Source organism: Chiroxiphia lanceolata, chromosome 9 (genome assembly GCF_009829145.1).
Source record: "Chiroxiphia lanceolata isolate bChiLan1 chromosome 9, bChiLan1.pri, whole genome shotgun sequence".
Classification (NCBI taxonomy): domain Eukaryota; kingdom Metazoa; phylum Chordata; class Aves; order Passeriformes; family Pipridae; genus Chiroxiphia; species Chiroxiphia lanceolata.
This window is the reverse complement of record NC_045645.1, coordinates 30,137,784-30,161,301: the sequence shown is the minus strand read 5'-3', so window position 1 is coordinate 30,161,301 and position 23,518 is coordinate 30,137,784. Positions and strand designations below refer to the sequence as shown.

The 23,518-nt window shown below is 44.7% G+C and overlaps 1 protein-coding gene across 1 annotated transcript in view; it reads left to right on the top strand.

The window, feature by feature from the left end:
* HMCN1 (hemicentin 1) overlaps positions 1 to 23,518 on the top strand; it is a 162,819-nt gene that overhangs the window by 31,281 nt on the left and 108,020 nt on the right. The window contains 7 exon segments of the mRNA XM_032697092.1: positions 3,247 to 3,418; positions 4,516 to 4,622; positions 7,282 to 7,402; positions 7,959 to 8,222; positions 8,481 to 8,625; positions 11,413 to 11,534; positions 16,778 to 17,041. Coding sequence (XP_032552983.1) covers positions 3,247 to 3,418; positions 4,516 to 4,622; positions 7,282 to 7,402; positions 7,959 to 8,222; positions 8,481 to 8,625; positions 11,413 to 11,534; positions 16,778 to 17,041 — 1,195 coding nt within the window.

Genomic DNA, 23,518 nt, shown 5'->3' with positions numbered 1-23,518 from the left:
ACTGTTTGTGGTAAAACTGAGTCATTACTGTGTCTTATGAACTGGACTGACCAGTGTGGATAGAGCTGGGATGTCCCAGGGACTGAGCTAGTGAGTGGTCTTATTCCATTTCTTTTTGTATAGAAACACTTGGTTTTTCTTACTTTATTTTCTCCTTGTAAGAAGGAAAAATTTTCCTTAGACTACTTAAAAGTAAAGCTTTCTTCCTGATTTTTAGTGTGAGTAGAAATCCTGTGGAGGAGTCTGGAGCCATGGCACTGACTTTGGTGGAAGAAGAGGGTGTTGTTGAGTGATTTGAAAGGTGGATGAGACTAGATGGGAAAAAAGAGTCTGGAGTTTGGGTGAGAAGCCTGTGAATAACAGTGATTATGTGAGTAAGAGGAGGGTGGGAGGGGACTGAAGACAAGATGGGTTACAGAAGGTTTAAAAATGTAAAAGGCCCCTGCACTGCTCTTCAAGAGTAAAATGAAGGGCACAAAGTCAAAAGCTCAACATTACAGCTTAGGAGGAGGGGTTTTTGCTTTCTCTTCTCCCTCCATCCCAAACAGGCATTATCCTTTTTCGTGGCAAAAAGGAGGAATGGTTTAATGGGAGAGACAGCTGAATGCTTTACTCTGAGGATACATTTTGTACAGGGAATGCCAGCCAAGGAAGGGATAAACAAACACTTCCAGCTGGCCTTCCTCGGTTTCCTATGGAGCTGGGAGGCTCTGGAAAAAGAAGCTGTGCTCATGTACACAAAGACTGTCCTAATGCAACTGCAGAGGGGCTGTCAAAGGCAGCTGAGAGCAGGCTCAGTTCTTTGGTTCCTTGGAAGAGCTTGAGATTCAACACTGAAACTTTTCAGTTGCATGTTTTTTTAAACACGTTGTAGTTATAGATATCAGTTATGTTTTATTTTCATAGTATAATTTTCACATGCTTTTCTCAGTCCTACTCTTTGATGTGCATTTAAAAGCATTATTAGAATGGATAATTTTTGGGTGTGAGTATGAACCTACATTTACTCAAGCAATGAAACAGTTAACTGGAAATGCTGTTGCTTTGACTGCTTGAGAAATATTCTTGAGTCCCAGAATAAACAAATGGGAATAGAGACCATGCTCCATAGATTTTCCAGGTTTCAGCATGCATTCCAAGGAATGACCTGACAGCAGGGCAGGTTGCAAGAGCAAATTCTCTGGAGAAACGTTATAAATTATTGCTGCATTTGCCCTTCCCCCTCTAATAATCCTCAAGTCACATTTTGGCAAAACAACAAAAACTGCTGTTGTTTTGGGGGCTTTCTGTAAGGATCCCAAAGGGAAAAAACCCTACTTCCAAAGCAGTGTTACAGCAGTGTTGCAAACCTCTTTGGAATGATGGTTGGGAAATGGATCTCCCAGAACTGCCTATTGAACTTTGGAGAAAGATTTCGCTATAAAAGCAAGTTGCTGCCAGACTTCAGACAGCTGGGCCTTTCTGTTGCCTCCCATTTTCAGTTTTGATCTTGAAAAAAACTCTCAGAAACTGAAGTTCATATGGGTTCATTAAATTTTACAATACATTTAAAAACTTACCTGGAATTCAGTGGAAACTTTCCCATCTACCAAGTACAAAAAGGTGTTGTACTCATCTCAATATATGTGAGGAGAACAGTGAAGTTTCTTTTGGAAGCATTTTTGGACCCAGATGTATGATTTCTAAAGGTAAAACTGAAATGAGTTGGATCTTTTTGAAGCTCTTTGATTCCTGTTCCAGGCTTGTCCAAAGCAGAGTTGCTGCCTCAGAGGTGTCACCAGCTCTTGCACAAACCCTGTTTCTCTCTTGGGCCATGTTCCTTCAGGGGTCTGGAGCAGTGTAGTGAATCTGACTGTGATTTTTTGGGTATGTTCTTTTGAAAACATGCCCAAGCCCCTTTCTCACACAGACCCTTGTGGAAGGGACACTTGGTCAATGCTGTTTTACCTCATGTTGTGCTGGGAGCGTTTATCATGTCTCTGGTGAGCTGTTACTAAGAGTGGAGGAGTAATAATTGATGAAAACCTGCCCCCACACTCAAATGTGTTTTCAGTGATGCCCTTCACTTATTGAAACTTCTTTCATGTTTGCACAGAGGCTGCTGGGCATTCATAGAGTAACATGTAAGAAAAGTGCACTTTTATTTAAAGCAGGCTGGAATCTCATTTCTATCACAAAGTTATCTTGCACACAAACCTATGGTATAACCCATATTTTTAAGGGAAAAAAACCAGGCAAATTATGCCCACCAGCCAAGGGAATGAGGCTCTTTTGGGCTGGTGTGTTGAATCAGGTCCTTGAGCTAAAGGCTTGCTCTGGAGCCCTACACTGCTGGTGGATGCTTAGTTTATTCTTGGGTTCCAAGTCTTGAGCTGACATAATGCAGAGCTCCTTTAAAAGGTGTTGTAATGCAATCCTGGTCAACTGTAACCTAAAATCAGGGTTCAGCAGCACTGTGAGCCATGGGCACAATGTTATACAGACCCAGGACTGCTCCCATGGCCCTCAGACACACCCCCTGCAGCTCCTGTGGTGGGCTCATTGTCCACCTCCCCAACCCCTGGGCAGGGCAGAACATGGGAGCAACAGGGTGAGGAACCTTCTGGGTCCAGATAAGGACAGGGAATCACCAGTCACTGCTGAGGGCAAAACAAACTGTCTGAAGGGAAATCAATTGATTGCCAATGACAATAGGTATTGAATTCCTCATTCAGGCAGTGGGAAGTAAAGACAAGTAGGAACACCCTTCCCTCCCCTTCCCAACTGAACTTCCCTCCCTGCTGCAGGACGTGCCTTCCAAACCTTACTCCCCTCCAGTCCCAGCTCAGGGCTGTGCCTGACAGTGATTGGTATGATGTGTCTGAGGGGAGAAAGAACCACAGGAGTCCACAGATGGCAATTGCTCAGTACATCTGGATGAGGGAGATTTCCTTCTTGCTTCATGCAGCTAAAAGTTGATGACCACAGATATCCACAGATCTGATATCCACAGATTTGCATCCCTAATTCCTTCTTAAAGTGTACCTGTGGATGTTGTGTGGAGATGTAGCCAGGTCTGCTTGTGTGCTCCTTTAAGCCTCACACTGAGCATGGCTTTGGTAGTATCTGCTATTCAAATGGCATTTCCTACAAGTATTAATATTTTTAAAAATGAATTAACATGGAATCTCTACAAGACAGTAAAGACAGTATTTCAGCAGCAAATGCTTTTGACAGTATAATAACAACTGTTACTTTCTCTTCTAGGTGTTAAAATGGGTTGAAGAAGCAGTTCAAGCCTCCAAAGTGCATCTCTTGTCTACGGATCATTTGTCCATGGCTGTAAATACTTGGCAGATCCCTTTTGATCCCAGTCTGAAAGAGGTCACAGTGTCCTTGAGTGGTCCTTCACCAGCAATCGAGATCCATGATCCTTTAGGTGAAGCAGTTTATGCCTCCTTTTGTGACAGCAAAAAAGGGGAATGAAGAAGCACTTCTGACATTTTAATTTTTCCCAATATTCCCAATATTTTTTTGGCTGGGAGGAAACTGGAAAACTTTCCTATTCTGTTCACTTTGTCTCATCTCCATCTTCTTTCTTACCATTTGTCCTTGTATTCCAAGTTCATGGACACATTTGTGCTTCATCTCTTTGTGTATTCACTGAGCCATCATTTAGGGGTTATAGGTGATGGTTTGGTTTATTGGGGAGAGGCAAACCGAGGCCTGCATTCTTTGAACTGCAACAGCATTCAGAATCAAACCCATCTCCAGCTGAGCAATGACAGACTGGGAGCTAATTTGTCACTGAAGATCTTCTGAACAAATCTGGTGCTCGTTGTTATGTTGATCCATTGGGAACCTGGAACAGCACGCCAGAAATAAATTCAGATCATACTTTGTGTTCTCTGCATGACTTTTGCCTGAGGATATAGCTTAAGTTTTAGCATCCTGGAAATATTTTATGCCCAGGATGTGTTCCCTGGTCAGTGCTACACTGAGGAATTCTTCTGTGTTTAGAGAAAAGAGATTTGCTCAGTGTCTCTCTTCAGGCCATGACAGCACACAGTCCTGGGTGCACCTGTCAGGCTTAGCTGAGGCTGTGACCCCCCCGTTTTCCTATCTCATGGTTCAGCTCCACTCATCTAAATCCACAGTGTTTCACCCACGTTAGTCAAGGCACGTCTCATAAAGGCTTAGAAATGGGCACTGGGACAACCCATTCTCCACTTCACCTTTCCCTTTAGTGCTGTGAAAGGGTTTCAGTGCTGTTGGTACCCCAGAATCAGCCTTGGGGGAGCAAAGTGCCTCTGTGAAGAACCAGTGCCTGAACCACTCATCTGTAAAGGAGCATTTTTAGCATTCTGGCAAAGAACCCCAGGGCAGTTAGACTGGTACAAATGTCATTGACTGCTAAGTAGTGAGTAAGCCAAGTATCACAAATACTGGTACAGCCCAACAGTCTTGTATTTACTCTGTTTTCTTTAGGCAATACTGTACCTACTCAGTCCTGTATTTACTCCCTGGTTTTTTTAGGCAAGCGGCTCAGTAAGGGATCGGGGCTGAATGAATTGCTGAATATCCACAACTCTGCTAAGGTAGTAAATGTCAAAGATCCAGAGCCTGGAACATGGACAATTAAGGTAAAGTTACTGCAGAACTCCTGAATTACTGTCCTATAGCTTGTAATGATTTACTGTGTTATTTATCATGTTCTGTTCTATGACTCTAAAAACTACATAGTCATTTTTGGAGGTGAAGTCACCCGTGTGAGGTACCTTTACAGCCAGTGCTGAATGGAGCCTGCTGTGCATTGTCCCTGCCCTGAGCACAGGGGTGGTTTGAAAAGGATCATTAATTCCCACCCAGCCCTGTGGGAGGCTATTGATCCCACTGCACAACTGGGGCTACAAAAGCATGTTGAGCTCAGCAGCTCTGGGGAGAATTGTTTGAACGTCTGTCTGAGACTGGGGGCTTACAAAACACAGGGAGAGGGATTTTTATACAGGGAGATAGTGATGGGACAATGGAGAATGGTGTGAAACTGCCAGAGGGCAGGGTTAGATGGGATATTGGGAAGGAATCCTTCCCTATCAGGGTGGGGAGGCCCTGGCACAGGTTGCCCAGAGAAGCTGTGGCTGCCCCTGGATCCCTGGAAGTGTCCAAGGCCAGGTTGGACGGGGCTTGGAGCAACCTGGGCTGGTGGAAGGTGTCCCTGCCCATGGCAGGGGGTGGAACTGGATGGGCTTTAACAGTCCCTTCCTACCCAAACCATTCTGGGATTCTATGACCAGAAATGGTGAAAAATCTGGTACAGAGACAACCTGGAGGGCTGTTAAAAATAACAAAGAAGTAGTGTCCTGCTGGACTTGGTAACATCAGCCACGTTGGCTACTGAGAGACCTTTCCCTACAGTCAGTGCCTTAGCATTGACCTCTGGCCTTGCTGGGGGTTTTAGGGTCAGCAATCAGCCCCAGCCAAGGCAGCAGCTGCTCCTGCAGGCAGGACTTGGCAGTTTCTTGGGCTTGGGATCTTTTTGGGTTTGTTTTCCTAAACTCAGCATAATGCTGTCTCCAGTTCTGGGGAGAACAGAACATACAAATTGATGTATTTTGGCTTAAAAAAAATGAAAAGAAGAAAAATGTCTTGAATATAGAGTAGAAATACTTGAATTTAACTTTGATGAGCCAGCCAGGCCATACATTTCTTTATAGGTACCTGCACTGGGGGCAATGATTTTTGTGTTGTTTGCAAGACAAGAAAACATCTGTGACAAATAAGTGTTTGCTCTTTTGGTTGTGCTCATCCAGTCTGGGAGGGGAAACACTAATGTACAACACCAGTGATCCATGTTAAACTACAGGGAATGAAAACAGACTTGATGAAGATACTAACTGGAAAGCAATCCTTTGGGATGAAACTAATTCCTGGTGTTTGCCTAAGACCCCCCAGCTCCTGGGCATGACAGTGGTAGATGAGTTAATGGTTATTAGTATCCTGGGCATGACAGTGGTAGATGAGTTAATGGTTATTAGTAAATGGTAAAATTTTACAAGGTTATTCTGGCCTTAAAATTCACAAATATCCAAAAGTTTTGAGTAATTCATAAAGAGAAATGATTTCCCAGTGTATTTTTCTATGGATTGTTTACTCTTCTTCAGTCACTGGCTTGGTTTATTTACACAAAGATTTTAAGGCTGTGACCGAAGACCTAAGCTTTGTGAGAAGTTTATTCACACCATAAATTCCTTCTACATTGAGCTATAAAAAGAAAACTTTATCACAGAGTTTGTCTAATGAAATTTTAACGGGCAGTTAACGCTTGATACCAGGAGTTGTTTGGCACAATTAAGTATTTGTATTGTTAACAGCTGATTTATATAAAAACACTTCAGTGGTGCTGTGTCTGAGGTGAAAGGGTAACCAAATAGAAGGAAATAAGTTGTTTTAATCAGACAGACACTGATTTGTCACAGTGTCTAATGCCTGTCCCTGGGCTGTTGGTTGTAAGAAACAACTGTTTATTTGCTATTCATGTGCAGCAGTGTCAAAGGGGGTTACTGAACTCCAGGAATTTGGATATTTGGGAATGGATCAGGTACTACTCTATAGGGAAAGCTCAGTGGAAGCTTCCATACACCTGAGGATGTGGAAAGCAGGTGGGGAGGAAAAGCTGTGGGTTCCTGCACACCTTTGGCAAGGAGTAGTTTTCCTTTTCTTTCTCTGCATAGAATCATAGAAAATAACTGACAATTACTCTGATTTATCTTCTTTAACACAAAAGACTCACATCAAAGCAGTTGTACCCTCCAACAACCTAAAACTCAGGCTTTTCAGGGGTGGGTGGAGGGCTGGGGGTTGTTGGTGATTTGGTTTTTGCTGATTCACCCAGGATGACGAGGTGGAGACCAGAGGTGAGAGGTACCTGTGCATCCCCTGCTTTCCAGCTGAGCTCCTGGCTGGGGAAGAGAAACACCTTTCATACACTGGGTTCTCTGTGCAGTTCTAAATCATTTACACTTTCCTAGTAGGCTTTGTAATAGTCAGATGCTGATTCACAGTAGTTGTTGATCTCGTGTTTCTTTGTGATTTATTCCCAAGACAAAACTGGCTCTTTTTGCTGACCCCACAATCGTAGGGCCCAGGACCTGAAAGCAAGGCTTTGTTAAAGGTGGTTTTTACTTACAACTTCAGACACAAGCCTCCTTTCTGTCTTGTTTTTAAGGAATGCTCAGTGGGTGGCTCAGGAGCTGTGCAGTTCCTGAAATGCTAATTCCAAGGTGTTTCCCTGTGCTTTTGCAGACCTCAAGCAGTGGGAGGCACTCTGTCCGGATCACAGGGCTCAGCACCATCGACTTCCGAGCTGGCTTCTCCAGGAAGCCAACACTGGACTTCAAAAAGACATCCAGCAGACCAGTGCAAGGTTTGCTTCCACTTTACTCCATCCTGAAGAACTTCCTGGCCCCCGAATCAAGTACAGCTCTCTGATGAGCTTTGTGATAACTCTGGGGGTGCTGTTGGTTGGTTCTCAGGGGCCTTGGATCTGTGAGAGCAGCCAAAGTTCCTGTTTTACCAGACTGTGTCATTTTTTTGTGTTAACTTGTTTTTTTTAAAGTCACACAAATCCAGATATTTTTAGCTCTGAAATGCCTCGACATCGCAGGGCCGTTTCTGTTACTTTTGGAGCTTCAGAAAAGCCCTTTAGCCCTGGGGCAGGGTGAGGAGTTAATAAAGAAGCTGCTATTTCAGAAACACCTGCTGGAAATCAGTAATTTAACCCCCAGCCCAGCTGGGTCCCATGACAGTTAATAAGCAGAGCACAGCTTAGCACAATTTAGCTTTTCCCTGCTCAGTCACTGAGGGCTGGAGCTGAATGCAGCATTCATGGGCTGGTGAGCCATCCAGATGGAATTTAATCTTCTGTGGTTTAATTATTTATTTTCTTTAGCACTTAAAATAGCCTGTTTCTGTTTTTCTAGGGATTCCTACCTTTGTGCTGCTCAATACCACGGGGATCCTGCTGCCAGCCAGAGTAGACCGACTGGAACTGCTGAGCATTACAGGGGAACTCCTCAAGACCTTGCCTGTGAAATACTACCCTGACAGAAAGCCCTATGGACTCTGGAATATTTCTGACTTCATTCCACCAGATGAAGCTTTTTTTGTCAAAATAACAGGCTATGACAAGGATGATTATCTCTTTCAGAGGGTTTCAAGTGTCTCATTTTCTAGCATTACTCCTGGTAAGAGATTTTAACTTGAACTGAATGTGCATTTGTCATACCTGAATCAGTTAAAATGGATATCTTGTATGTTTTTGTAACTTGTACAAGTATTTTCTGTCCTTTTTGCTCCCCAAGTCCTGTCTCTAGATCATGATGGACAAGTTAATGTTGTTATAAATCTGTATCAGAAATTGAATTTCCCTTTAATAAAAGGAAAGACAGGATAGATACAGGAAGCTGTTAGTATACTTTTTGGGGAATGTTTTCTTTCCTCAGATGCTCCAAAAGTTACAATGCCCATGAAGACTCCAGGATATTATTTACAGCCAGGCTCTGTTCCTTGCCATGTGGAAAGTCTTATACCTTTTACTCAGCGTTTTACTAGAAATGGAGTAAAACTGGGAGTGGATCAGTTCTTCAAGTAAGTGCTGACCTTTTTTCCCCTCAATACTGTTTTATTTCATATTTATAGCTTGTGATTTCTATTTATCATTTACTGCTATATACTGCTTATATCCTACTACTTCCAATCCGTTATTTTTGGTGCTATTCCTTAGGGAGGCTGCATTTTATGGAAATATTTATAATATTTAAATATGTAGGTACTTATATATGATACACAAAGGAAGGTGTACACTCTGTACATATGATGGGATTATATGGTTCTGGCCAAAATCCTCCTCAAATGTGTGTTCCTAAATTATGATAAACTGAGTCTAAAAGTCTAGAAGGCAAATGCTTTTAATTTATATTATTAATTTATGTTAAAATTTATATTAAAAGTAATGTAAAATAGACTGGTAAATAGCTTTTGTTTCTGAAACACCCCCCTCACTCTACCTCCCAGTGATACATAGATGACTATGCAACATCCCCTGATTTGTTTTATTTTCAATGCCTTTCATGGATGCCCTAGAAATAAGTCCTATGACCTACCCGAGGAAACTTTCCTCTTCAGGAAATCTTTCAAAATAGGAAAATTTATCCTGAATGTACAGGAAAGCTCTTCAGATTTCTGTATAGAAAAAGGACTGCATGCTCTTTCTCTGTAGAGTGAAGTAATAATAATAATAACAATAAAAATCAGAAGTTAATTAAAATACTCATAAAGTCCACCCTGTAATTCTGGTTGTTGGAAGCCAAAAGAAAGTGTGTCCTGGCAAACAGTGTCTTGTAAAGCCCTGTACTAGTAAAGTCCTATATAGGATTTGTTCAGCTTAGCAGTTTAATGCAGATTTGAGCTGTACTATTGCTCTTCATTGAATCACTTTGTTTTGGTGACAAGATGTCATCTTTACTCAAAATTTTAAAACATTTTTTTCATAAACTAAGCTGTTTACAAGCTGAACATTATATTTCTATCATGACAGTTGTCTATGTGAAAATACCAACTGCAATAATAATTCCTAATTTTAAATGAGTAACATGTTTAGGAAGAAGAAACTTCTGTAAAATTGCAACAGCTTTGTTTTTCTAGATTTCTGCCTCCTGTGGTGGTGTAATAAGAAAATCTAGATTTTGTTTAATGTCCTGGTGCATTTCTGATGAGGCTGATTTAGGGGAGGCCAAGAGCAGTAGCTGAGCACCTCATTCCAGTGGAAATCAGCGAGAACTGAGCACTAAAGTTCTTTACAATCTATTCTGTTTTAGAAATGGCAGATCCCACCGACTCTGCAAAGGTCAGAATCAGCAAAAATAATGCCTGAAATTCTGACAAGGAAAGCAATTAATTTAGTTCATTAAAATCTTTGTATTTCCCTAACTGACCAAATAAACAGCTCAATCAGCAAATTACCTCTGCAGTAGGTGATGTGGGTAGGTTATGACTTGGTGCTGAAAGGTGCTGGGTTACCCCCCAGCGCGTGTTGCAAGAGTTGTGTGCAGTCAGTGCTTGTTGGAGTCGGTGCCCTGAGGGCTGTGTTAGTCAGTGCTCCCACTCTGGGTTTGATTTGTTCCCAACACACCACCACAGGTCTTGCTTTGGCCAAGCTGCTCCACTCGGGACACGTTTCCCCCTGTGCTTCTGTTCCCGTGTCTGACATCTGGTGTGTGGCACAGTCGGGAAGGAGCAGCAGCAGCATTACCTAACCTCACTTTTAACATGCTTTCCATGAAAAAGAGCAGCTTCTCCCTTGTTATTTGGAAGAAACACTACCTTATTCTTTAGTGTTGGCCCTCCCTGCCACGTCCCTGTGCCAGCATTGCACTGGGAGCTGTCCCAGATGTGATGTATGATATGTGGGGTTATCTAGAGTAAGGATGAGGTAAGAGGGAACAAGGAAGGAGCCATTTCAGGTCACCAGACTCTGCTTTATTTGTGGTGTAGTTGGATTGTCTGTCTGGTGCTGCTACAGACTGAACTTCCACTCGTAGTCCAAGTCTCTTGTTCCTTCTGCATAAATCAATCCATTCAGGCAAACAGAGGGGTCGCTAATGTAGTGTTTTCCTGTAATGTGGCAATGCCTTGCCAAAGCTCTCACGGTTATTTTGGTGCTTATCAGTGTTGTTTATGTGCCATAGCAACAGCCCACGGGGAGCACTGGACACTGCAGAACCACTGCTTGGCTCGTTTATGTCATTGTCTGTGTGTCTGTAGCACCAGGAGTTCATAAAACGTGGGTGTGAATCATGAGAAGCTGTGGGAGTGTTTGTTTTGAAGCCTGTGAAACCACCAGTCAATGTAGTTGCACTTTTATTCTCCTCTTGCTTTCACATTTCATGTGATAGCAACATGGTATTACTGCCCAACAGCTCTGTCCCTGCTGGGATTTAGGGAAAACCAGCAGGTGTTTCTCTGGATTCCTGTACCTGTGAGTTTGGGAAGCTCAGGGGGGAGGATGAACCCTTATTACCCTTGCTAGTAAGAGCCATGTGTTCAGTACCATGTACTGCCTGTGCTTGGGAGTTGTTGGCATTGAGGGTAGAGCAAATATAAGGGTCTGGGCAGCTGAGAGTGACAGCAAATACAGAGGGTTTGGGGTCTGGGTGACAGTTGCTGACATGTTAAAGGCTTTTTATAAGAAGCCTGACAATGTATATATGATGTCTTTAACTAAAATCCATACAGCTCAACCCAGTTTGATAATCAGAGCTTCTCTTCTGCCTCTTAATTATTGTGAAATTCTCCTGTGTCTGCAGTGAGGAAGCCAAGTTCGTGTTTCCCTTCGTTCCTTCTGGAGTTAGTGAGTTTTTCCTTCTCTTCCTCCAGGGAATCCTCCAGCATGAGCTGGGACATTGCCCAGGTGGCCGTGTCTGACGAGGGCTTTTACGAGTGCGTGGCCTCCAGCAGCGCGGGGACGGGGCGAGCACAGACCTTCCTGGACGTGTCAGGTGGGTCCCAGCACACCCTCCTGCTGGGCAGAACTGGGCTGGGACCCCTCAGAGAGCAGCCAACAAGATACATGCCCAGTTTGAGTGTATTTTTAATAATGTGTTTGTTTCTCACCCGTGTCCTCGAGGGGGCTGATGTTCGTTCACAAACCTGTTTGAAATACCAACACTGGATTGGTTTTGGTGAGTGCCCACTGTCAGTTGGACTGGCAGAAGAGATATGACCTGTAGAAGCAGAAACTGAAGTCTCAGATTTCAGATGTTCTCATTTTTGCCTCAGGTTGTACCAATTATATGTTTGCTTGATTGTATGTCTGTGTTATCTGATAGACAGGAAATTACAAAAGCTGTGTTCAAATTTCTGCCATTTTAGAAAAACAAAATTCAGTAAATTGTTGGAAATCTCATCTATTACTTTGGAATCTTTTAAAAGTGAATAACAAGGAGAAAGGAAGTAAAATTACATGAGGAATAATTTGACCTTATTGATGTGACATTTTGTGATATGATACTTGGTCAAAGGTTGGGCTTGGTGATCTTGGAGGTCTTTTCCAACCTTTATGATTCTATGAATCGAGCTAATCACAAAGATAATTTTGAATAAACAGCAGTATTTGGTTCCTAGCCAATCATTATCTACCCAGTAGATAATTTTAATCACTTTTCTGAAAAAAAAACCCAAAACAACCTAAAATGTTCCTAATTTCAGAAAAATCTCAATTTAAAGGCCAGTTAGTTGTAAATCTGTTCATTCACTAGTATGAGTTGGTGTACCTTGTGTGTTCAAGCAGTTTCAAAGCAGAAAGCACAGATATTTCACTTGCTGAGCGAGAGGGGGTTTCCCTTCTAGAAGTGAATGACCTGGTAGACTTGGTGCACTAAATGATTGCACTGAATAAAGTTAACCCTTTATTCTGTCAGAGGAGTTCAGTGTGAGTAACTGCCAACCACGGTGCTCCCCAGGCACAGCCACATAAACCCAGGAGGCAGTGGGGATCTTCTGCAGGAAGGATTAAGAAGAAAAGCAGATTTATGCCTGTGGGTGGGGGCATGAAAACCCTGCCCATACTAGAGCAAATGTTGTCACTTTATTTTTCACTGTTGCAATGCAGTTTGGGGGAACTGATAAATGACTTCTGTGACTGAAGGCCTTGTTATATAGCCTTGTGCTGGTGCTGCTCAGAGATGGGTCATGCACAAGTGTAAGTTGTTCCTAGACTGGCACTGAGTGTGGCACTGACAGTGGCAGTGGGGGTGGCAGAGCTCAGCCAGCAGTGTGAATTCAGCCCCAGGGTTTCACATCACAGCTTGAAATCCAAGTTACCTTGTCTTCTGTCTTCTTGTGGTAGCTCCTTCAGGTGAGTTACCCTGGACTTACAGCATCACAGAATGGTTTGGGTGGGAAGGGACCTCAAAGCTCAGCTCATCCCACCATGGGCAGGGACACCTTCCACTAGCCCAGGTTGCTCCAAGCCCTGTCCAACCTGGCCTTGGACACTCCCAGGGATGGGGCAGCCACAGCTTCTCTGGGCAACCTGTGCCAGGGCCTCCCCACCCTCACAGCCAACAATTCCTTCCCAATATCCCATCTCTCCCTGCCCTCTGGCAGTGGGAAGCCATTCCCTCTTGTCCTGTCCCCCCATCCCTTGTCCCCAGTCCCTCTCCAGCTCTCCTGGAGCCCCTTTAGGCCCTGCAAGGGGCTCTCAGCTCTCCCTGGAGCCTTCTCTTCTCCAGGTGAACCCCCCCAGCTCTCCCAGCCTGGCTCCAGAGCAGAGGGGCTCCAGCCCTGGCAGCATCTCTGTGGCCTCCTCTGGACTTGTTCCAACAGGTTTGAATATTATGAATTATAGAATCACAAAACAATTCAGGCTGGAGAGACCTTTGCAAGCCACCTATTCCAATCCACAGTTCAAAGCAGAATTAACTTCCCAGCTTGACTGTGTTTTTCAGGAACTTGTCCAACCAGTCTTTGAATGTCCCCAGGGCTGGAGATTTCACAAGTTCCATGGGCAGCCTTCAATGCTTAACTGCCCCCACTAGGAAAATATTTTACATGTCTAGTCAGAATTTCCCCTGCTGCATGTTGTGACCACAGATTCTCATCTTTTTTTTTTAAATTTTATCTCCTGTGCCTTGGGAATAATTGTATATTCCCTAAAACCACTCCCTCAGTAGCTGAAGAGAGTGGTATATAACCCTTCACCTTCCCTTTTCCAGGCAAAGATGTTCCTCTCACTGCAGTGAGAGCAAACCCAAGGAAACCAGTGAGATATCACTGATTCTATGCAAGGCAAAGTTTGTGGTGAAACAGTGAAAATTTGAGGAGAGGAACATCCTTTTAGTCACACAAAGTAGTGAGTAAAACAGAACAGTAACATCAATGCTTACCCAAGTCCTTGCTCTAGAGCACTGGTTTATATTTTGGCTGCAAAAATCCTTCAAGCACATAGGGCTGTCCCCAGGTGTGTGTTTCAAACTATTGTTTGGAGGGCAAGGAATTGTGGGCATAAAGATTCTTGGTCTGGAAGTTGCAACCATCCTCCTCATCAAAGGGAAACCTGAGAGAGAATCCTAACTTTTTTCTAGTGATGTTGACAGCACTTGAAAGTCAAGAGCAATAAGGGGAAAGGTCCCCTATCCCCTCGTTTACAGAGCACTGAGGGATTGACTGGAGCTGACTCACTGTGTAAACATGAGCAATTTGTTCTGTTTGCAGTGAGATGCTTTGAAATCCTTGTGTACAAATATTTGCAAGAAAATGACTCGAAATTTCTCCTTTAAGCAAAGTAAACAATCTTTTCAAGTGCCCTTGGTTTACCCAGCTGACAGACAGGGTAGCACAGACGACCCATTTTGGCAAGTGCTGTGTGAAAGGGCCTGGAGCTGGGCCAGGTCTGCTCACTTCAGGGAAAGCAAACACTTGAGCTTGACTTTGTTTTACTCCATTAAATCTTTCAAATGCCAAACGGCTCGTTAGTTAGCCGGGGTGGCACTGTAACTGCAGGGCCAGGAAGGAGTGCTGGGGGGTGGCTGTGGGGGAGGCTGCTGTTGTCCAAAGGCTGTGTTAACCCCGAGCTGGGGTTTTCAGTGCTGTGCTGGCCTCCTCTCCCTCTTCCCTGGGTTCAGTCACCGTGCTGGTGATATGCCCAGGAGGAGCGTTACAGGAGTGGTTGTTTCTCCCAAACAACCCAAACCCAGAAGTGCAGGGCAGAAACACTCCATTCATAGGCAAGTGCAGCTTTTCCTGCCTCTCCTGTCCACGGGTGAAACACAGTGTTGGTGATTAAGGTGATGCTGGTGGGGGCTGTGTCTGTAGGGCAGCAGAGCTGCACTCCCAGCCCATGGTGCTGTGCAGGGATCTCACACAGAGCTTGTGAACCTCATCTGAGACTCCCCAGGAGACTCCAAGGAGGGGGATTTATGGCTGGCTCTGAGCTGAAGAGTAACCTTCACCCTTAATAAATATTTTTTTTTTTTTTATTCCCTGTTATCCTTGCTTTTCTTGAGAGAATTGTGGTTTAGTGTGTGCTGATAAGGATTTGGTCTTGCTTTTACAGCTGTCTCATTTCTGCTCAAGCATCCCCCTCAGAATATTATTTACTGCAGAGCTTTTTTTGTTCAGGAACCAGTCTGTGGAAAACCAAATGGAATATATATATAATATTTTAAGGGAAATGCATAAAGTCATAGATAATTTATTTTCTTTCTTGAAATGTTGCCTTCTTGATCAGTGATATCTCAAGGAGGAGCAGGATAACTGCTGCTATTTTAAGCATCTGTGGTTTCAAAGTTTAACTCCAGTACAAAATTATTGCATCTGCTTTCTTCTGAGAGCACGATAGAAGTGTACAGATGGGCAGGGTGGAGAGCAAATAATAACAAATGGTGGGAGTTACGACATCAAATACAGACAGGGAGAGATAATGAAATTCCCAAAGATTTGAGTGAAGCTGAGAATGTTTTAAGTAGCTGCAGGCTAGAGCAGCTCCAGCCGAGAATTCCTCCTGCCTGGCTTCTGGAGCTCAGTCCTGCACCCAGGGGCACCTGTGGGGAAGGAGCAGAACTGCACCAGGTTGTTGTGGGCTCCAGCAGCCGGTGCTGAGAACCCGGTCCCTCCTGTAGCTGGTGGTGAGCCCGAGTCCCTCCAGTGGCTGGTGCCACAGGTCCCTCCAGCCCTGTTCTGCGTCGAGGAGCTGGCACCCAGTCCCCTCCCACCAGTCCCCCCAGCAGCTGACACTGTCCCTGCAGGACACAGAGAAGGGACAGGGAGTGAGATCAGAGGGAGAGTTAAGACCCCTAAACATTAATAAGAAGAGGGCAGCCCGTGGTGGTCAGGGGCAGGCTCAGGCACTGCCTTGGCAGTGTTTGACAGGTGCCAGGCCCTCCTTCCTTTGCTCCTCTGTGATTCCATTCCCTGCATGTCCCTTCATCAGTCTGCAGAGTTCCCCAGCTTCCCCCAGACCTCCTGTCCCAGGGGCTCCACGCTGGCCTGTCCATCAGCATGGTGAAGGTTGGCTCTTGCCCAGCCTGTCTCTCTAGCCAGTGTGTTCATTACCTCCCCCTTTCTTACCCTATTTGATGAGGTCCTTGATCAAACAAGGGCACAGACACCCTCACCTTCCACATTCCCTCGTAGAATCCATCATGGAGCGAAATCGAGCAGCTCTTCCCTTGGTTCACTGTTGCTGTTAGAACTTCCTAGGAACGTGTTTTTTGCATGTACAATCTGTAACAACCCCGTGCATGGCTCAGGTGCCACCAGCTGTGGTCACACCTGGGTTGGGGATCAGACTGGGAGTCCCGTGGTGGTCTCGTCTGTCCCTCCTGTTGTGGTGACACTGATCTCTTCTTGGCTGACCCCAGTGCAAGAGGGGCTCCAAGAGCACAGAGCTGCATCTTCTCCTACGGGATGTGACCTGCCATCCCCTGTCATGGGAGAGCTGGGGCCGAGCCCAGCTGTGCCCATGTGATGTGATGTGATGTGAATGAGGGTGCTGCCCTGGCTTCTGTTCCATGGCTTCAGAACAGGAAATGAAACTCAGTATTAACCCTACATTATTAAATAACTCAATTTATTAAATTGGATATTTTAACTCCCTAAATCATTCGGTAAATAACTAAATATTAAAATATTACTTTTATCTTGCGCTGTAGCACACTTGAGGTTGTTTATCGAGGACCCCGAGGTGAATTGAAAGTTCCCCAGTCCTTTCCCTGCTGACTTGGTTCTCTGTTCCCCGCAGAGCCGCCGCCCGTGATCCACGTCCCGCACAACGTGTCGGTGGTGCCCGGGGCCGGGGCCATCCTGACGTGCCTGGTGCTGAGCCCCGGGCGGTACAACCTGAGCTGGGCTCGGCCCGGGCGGGACGAGCCGGGCCGGCTGCGGCTGCTGCCCAACCTGTCCCTGGAGCTGCGGCCGGCCCGGCCCGGGGACAGCGGCCCCTACACCTGCACCGCCGCCAACGAGGGCGGCTCCGCCTCGGCCACCGTGTTCCTGAGCGTCCAAGGTAACGGGGGGGGGACACACAGCCTGACCGGGGGTGCGGCTGCACCGGGCCTGGAACTGTCCAAGGCCGGGCTGGACGGGGCTTGGAGCAGCCTGGGCTGGTGGAACGTGTCCCTGCCCATCCCTGGATGGGCTTTAAGGTCCCTTCCAACCCAAACCATTGCAGGATTCCATGAAAAATGTCAAAACTGAGAAAGCACGAGTGAGACCAAACGCTTTCTAGGGTTCTTCTGTTGCTGCATACCAGGAAAAAATTAAAAGTGTAGTGGGAGAGGTCCAGTGGTGTGGCTCTGCTTTCTTAAGGAAGGTATTAAGATTTTTGTTTGCTAGCTCTCTATTGGTCGTGTAACTATCTGTTTTTTCTGGTTTTCTTTGGGGTGTTGGGGTTCTCTTTCTTATACGTAGATAGTTCTTGTAACTGTATATAAGTCTATTTTATATATATATATATATTCTGTTATTTTGGTTCTTTTGGGTTTTTTCTTCCTTCCCTTTCCTTTATAAAAGGGGGGGGAGTTTTTGCTGTGGACTTGGGGACTTGGTGGGGAGCCAAGTCCAAACCACCACAAAGGTATATGCATAAAGGCAGTAATTTGTAATGGAGCAAATCCTTTTACAATTTGAGTCTTTTCAAAATTTGAAAGTGCTGCATGGTTTTGTGGTTTTGGTTTGTTTTTTTTTTTTTTGGTTTGCCTCGGTCACATGGAGGTTTGAACCTTGGTCCTTAGCTGCCTGTCACTGGGTTAGGAGAGATGGAAATCAGAATCTTTTAGGAAGAAAACTATTCTGCCTTCATGTAGGTGATTCCTACAGGATTTCTGCCTGCAGGTTCTTCTGGATCATGTTCTGTGCAGAGTGGGTATCTTGGTTCATTCACTTTGCTGCACTAATTTCAGTACTTTGTTAGCTAATGGAAAACTTAGAATTATGGAAAAAATAAATACTGAATGGAATTGCTTGGCCTAAGGTGCCCAAAACAGAGAAAGGTCAAAAGTGGAGTTGTAACACTTATTAATGGAATGTAGTTTTTCTTACAGGAGGAGCATTCTGGTTAACAAGGGGGAATAAGTAGTTGTGCAATGAAATGTGTAGGACATACTTATTACAAAATACAGCAGAGTTATAACTTAATTTCTAACAACTTAGATTTCAATAGCTTAAACTTCTAACAAGGCTTAGGGGAAAAGAGCCATGAAAAGAGCTCAACCCCCCTACATTTGGAAAACTTAGTTTTAAATGCTACAGGCTTTTTCCATCAAGACACTCATTCAAGCATGTCAAAGGCAGCAAGAAAAGCAGCTCCTCCCTCATTCATCTCTTCCTGGGATTTAGATTTTCCTCCCTGATGTCTGTAGGCCAGCTGGGAGCTTTAACTCAATGACCAAATTGCTTCTGACAGTTTTTTTCTAGTAAAGGTAAAGAAGTTTTACTGCTGCCACAGCAGAATACTGAGTTTCAAATCACTTACCTGTGTATGATGATTATTGGGGATAGTTGGGAATGATATGTTGACTGGTACTGCTCTCAGACATGTCTGGGAGAACCCTCTTGGGCACTTCAGGCTTAGGTGAGAATTGTGTTTTCTTTGATTTCTGATGAAAGGTGCTTAGAACAGAATAAATATGCAGGAAATGCTGAGCTGCAGCTGAACTCAGGTCTCAGCAGCAGTGTCTGCCTCCATTTTTTTGGAAAAAGGAATCTGCCAACCTTTCCAAGAGCTCATGCAGGAGCTGAGTGGTATCCAAAGGCTTTGCATGCCCTGTTATTTGTGATCACTTTAATTTGCTTGGACAAAATGATTTCCCTCAGATTCGTGGAGGTACTTACTGTGTGATTGTCACGTACAATTTGTAGTGCTTGGTAGGGCCCAGAGCAGTTTTCAGAAACCAGTTTTTGTTTGGCAGCAAAGAGTAAAGGGTGGCCAGATGTAAGAGCAAAAGCTTTATGGGCTTGTCATTATTAACAAGCTGAAGAGGGAAATTTGAAGTCTCGTTAATTGATGGAGATGGGTTCGGGCTTTGTGTAGTTGCAAGTAATTCAGAATGTCAAATTAAATTCAGATTGAAGCCCTTTATTATTGCTGGAACAGTTCCATGTAGATCTCTGAATTTTGGATCATAAGAGAATAAACGCTGCTTTCATCCCCATTTTCATTCTGGGACGGGGGTTGAGGCACAGAACAAATGCTGGTGGCTCTAAAAATAGCCTGGCATCTGCTCTCCCTGCTGGAGTGGGTTGGAGTAACCCCTTGTTTTGAGCTGGGTTTGGGGTTGCTGTTTCTGAAAGGGGACATTGCCCTGGCTGTGGTGGCAGCAGCTGTGCCAAGAGCCTGGAATGTGCCGTGGGAGCTGCCTGTGTCCCCAGCCCTGTGCTCCCAGCCCAGGGGAGCACAGCACCCCCAGGCACTCACTGTGAACCATTGTCCCACACAGCAGGGCCACGGGCAGGGGAGGAACCAGTTAGACCTGGGCCTCTCTGGGCACTGGGGGGTCAGGGAATGCAGTTCTGATGAATTCCAGGGAGTATTGGTGCTTATGGAGTGCTCAGAGCACGTGCTCCAGTTTGGGGGTTGGGAAACAGCATCTCCATAGTGTGACCTGCTCCAGTCCTCCCATGGGATTGGCCTTATGTGGAAACATCCATGAATTTGTCAGGAGTTCCCTACTTTTCCGGGTGCCTGGAGGAGCATATTGCAACTGTGTGAGGCTAGAGGTTGGCCAGGAGTGGGAAGCATTGCTGATCCTCTAAACCTGTCAATGTTTCTGACTGATGAGTGCAATTCCATGAGCATTTAAACCTTTTCTTTCCCAATTCTTGCAGCTTTGTGGGTGAAATATGAGTTTACCGTTTGAATATTGGTCAGGTTGAATTAATATGGCATGTTTTGGTAGCTTCTTCTGTTCTTGATACTTTCATACATGTAAGTAATAATGATTTTGAGGGTAAATTTAGTAATTTAGGCTTCTTTTTTATTCAGTTGAAACGGTGTGCATGCTGTGACTGATTTGTGCTAGGTTTGTGGTTTTTTCGTTCCCTTCCCCATTCAAGAATTTCACTACACCTTTAAAACTCAGATCCCTGAAGTTTGGGTGATGGTAAATGTGATTTTTATGGCAGTCTTGCTTTTTCACGTGTTCTGGTTTAAGTCAGAGTAGCCAGGGAAGGAGTTACCTTAGAGACTGCAACTGTCTTTTCCCTCTACAACACAGCTGTGTATGTGTAGACCTTCTACAGCTTTGCCTTGTGTTTAGGTTGGTGATAGTAGAGATGTTTGAGTTTAGTATCTGGGCATATGATGAGTTGCAGCAGCAGGTTAATAAGAAGTGAAGTCAGCACCCTGTTCACATGGATTTCTTTATCTGAATGTATGGATGGAATAAAATCATATGTGCTGTACTTACTGATCTGTCTACACTAGGATGGGTTTCCTTTCCTTATCATTTACAAATGTTTAAATGCCTGTCTGGTATCACCATCACAACTGACAGGCATTTTCAGCACCTGCTTGCAAGTGCTGGGACCTGTGCTCCCAGCTGGGTGCTAGAACACAGAAATAATTCAGGGGTCTCTGCTAGAAGCACCTAAGACACACCTGCAGGAAATAAGCACATTTATAATGTGTTCCACCTGCCCACGTCAGAAATCAAGTGTGTGTTTGCCTTTGGGCATTGAAGAATTGTCTTGGCTGTAATAACAGTTTGATAAGGGATCTTTTATCAAGCCAAGGGGTGACAGAAGTACTGCATGAACAGTCACATTAAGAGTGGAATAATTCCAGGGAAGAGACTGCCCAGGAGGGCAAAAGGAGAATTACCTCCTTGGCATAATCCTGAATTTTCTCTGCTCCTTTCTCTGAAAAGACACAATACAGAGATAAACGTGTTGGGCTTTGAGAGTTCTATGTCAGTCTTGTTCACCTGGGTCCATGGATACACACTGGGATAACAGGCAAGGAGAAAGTTGTTATACTCTACTGAATTCTTTAAACACTGAGAAAACAAGAAAGGGAGTAAAACTGAAATATTACTGCTTTAGTTGCTATTTCAGATTTAAAGTATAGCAAACGTGAGGTGTCTGTGCTAAAGAGCGAAAAGCAGCTTAGTGCCTTCAGTGCTTCCCTCTGGGCTGTTTTTGGAGCTATCTGAGGCTTGCAGCACCCTACTCTAGTGGAAGGTGTCCTTGCCCATGGCAGGGGGTGGAATAAATGATCTTTGGATCATTTGGAGTCCCTTCCAAACCAAAACACTGTTGATTCTTCCCTCTGGCAGTGGGTGAATAAGTAGTTATGCTACTTAGCCACAAGGAATGGCCATTCCCTGTGTCCTGTCCCTCCATCCCTTGTCCCCAGTCCCTCTCCAGCTCTCCTGGAGCCCCTTTAGGCCCTGCAAGGGGCTCTCAGCTCTCCCTGGAGCCTTCTCTTCTCCAGGTGAACCCCCCTAGCTCTCCCAGCCTGGCTCCAGAGCAGAGGGGTTCCAGCCCTTGGAGCATCTCTGTGGCCTCCTCTGGACTCTCTCCAGCAGCTCCATGTCCTCCCTGTGCTGTTCCCCAGGGCTGGAGGCAGCTCTGCAGGTGGGGTATCTTAAGGAGCTTTACCCATGATCTGTGTTGTTTACAGGGTTTTATTCTTCAGCCTTGAATGGGATGGACACTGTAAAGAGCTTGTGCTTCTGCTTCTGTCTACAGATCTTCACCCCTGTGATACAGAGAACAAAACAAAGGAAATTCAATTGACCTGACATACAGGAAAGCCCCTCTGTGTGCCTTCCTTGGGGCAAGAAAACAAGATGGTTAATTGGTGGCAAATGTGGTCACACTGGTTTTAGCCAGTATCTTATTCCAGCTGTGTATATTGACTTTCTTCTATTAATTTTATTACAAATGCAGTATTAATTAAGATTTCTTTTATCTTCTCACCTGCTAATATCATGTGTGGGCAGCAGTGCCACAGCAAACTGTGTGAGTGCCACTGGAGACAGTTTCCTAATCCCAGCAGGAGAGGAGACCTTCCTGGGGCCCAGAGCCTGCAGAATTACCCCCAGTGGCTCTGGGCAGGATTTCAAACCAAATAAAACCAGCTGAGGCATCTGTGCACATCATGAACCACTCGAGGACAGTTCTGTAATGTGCAGCCATTTCTGGCCCCTCCCTGCCCCCTTGGATCTGGATTTAGTCCTGGTGCTTCTGGGGAACTACAGCTCTGCCTTCCTCTGATGCCTTTTCTCTGGGGGCTCAGAGGCTTCAGAGCTGTTACACGACACAGGAGGGACTTTTTGGGACCCTGCAGTTATTATTGAACCTACAAGTGAACAACTGATAAACTTGGGGAAGGTTGTTCTGCATCAGTTTAAGAAAGGAAATGATCAAGCATTATCTGCATCTATGTATACAATTTTGCAAGTGTGCAAGTCAGCTGTAGTTTATTACTGACTTTCTTCCTCAGCAGTGTGGGTTTGCATTCACTATTCCTACAGATCTCAGAATCCTTTACAAGTTCTCATGTTTAGTTAATGACTGAAAATAAAGTTCTGCCAGTTCTCTCCAGGTGCTGCACTCAGCAAAGAGTCTTTTCCAAACAGCAATTATATTTCTCTTCCAAAGAGAGGTCTATATGCTTAATTAGGGGCAGACAGATAAGTTTCTATGAGACACTAACAGCTGGGAATTAGTCATGAAACTCAAACACAAAACTGCTCCTTGCTGGGTCAGCAGTGGCTCAGTTGATAATGCCTACAGACTTAATAACCTGTATTTCCTAAACTTATGCTACTCCTGATAAACCTCTTCCTGTAAAAGAGGAAGAGATTTCCTGCTGTTCTTCTCTGTGTTTTTAATTTGATGGTTGAGCACTTGAAAAACCATCTAATATCTCATTATCAGTCATTCATCCCCTTCTCTGTGCTGTGATTGTGAGGAAGAAGATTGTTTTCCAAGTTTTGTGTTTTAATGCCATTTGCCTAAAAATCTGCTGGCTAAACCCCAAAGTTTGTGCTCTGAAAGGAGGCAGAACCTGCCTTGCTTCTGTCCCAGGAGCAGCACAGTCTTCTGCAGGGAGGTTTTTCTTCCAGGCCAAGAACACTGTGGTTTTTAGTGAGCACTTTGTAAGCAAGTGGTGTTACAACACAGGATTTGGGCAGTAATCTTCCTCCCAGTGATGTAAGGCAAAAATATGGTATTAATTCTTCCCCAAAGACATTTGTAGTAGTGCTCTTTTTCTGTCCATGACAAATGGAACTGGAACAATGGATGCTGTTCACCTGGACACTGCACAGCATCACACCTGCACCTTGTCCTTGATGCATTAAACCACACCTACCCAAACAGGCTGTGTGTGCTGGCTCTTACACACACTTCTGCTTAGCAGCCACTAAAACATATCAAACACCATCTGGGTCTGTGGGATGGTGTAATAATCTCTGAGAGTAATAAAAATGAGCTGTGCAGAGCAGCTCTAGATGAGGTACCCCTGGGTTACGTGTGC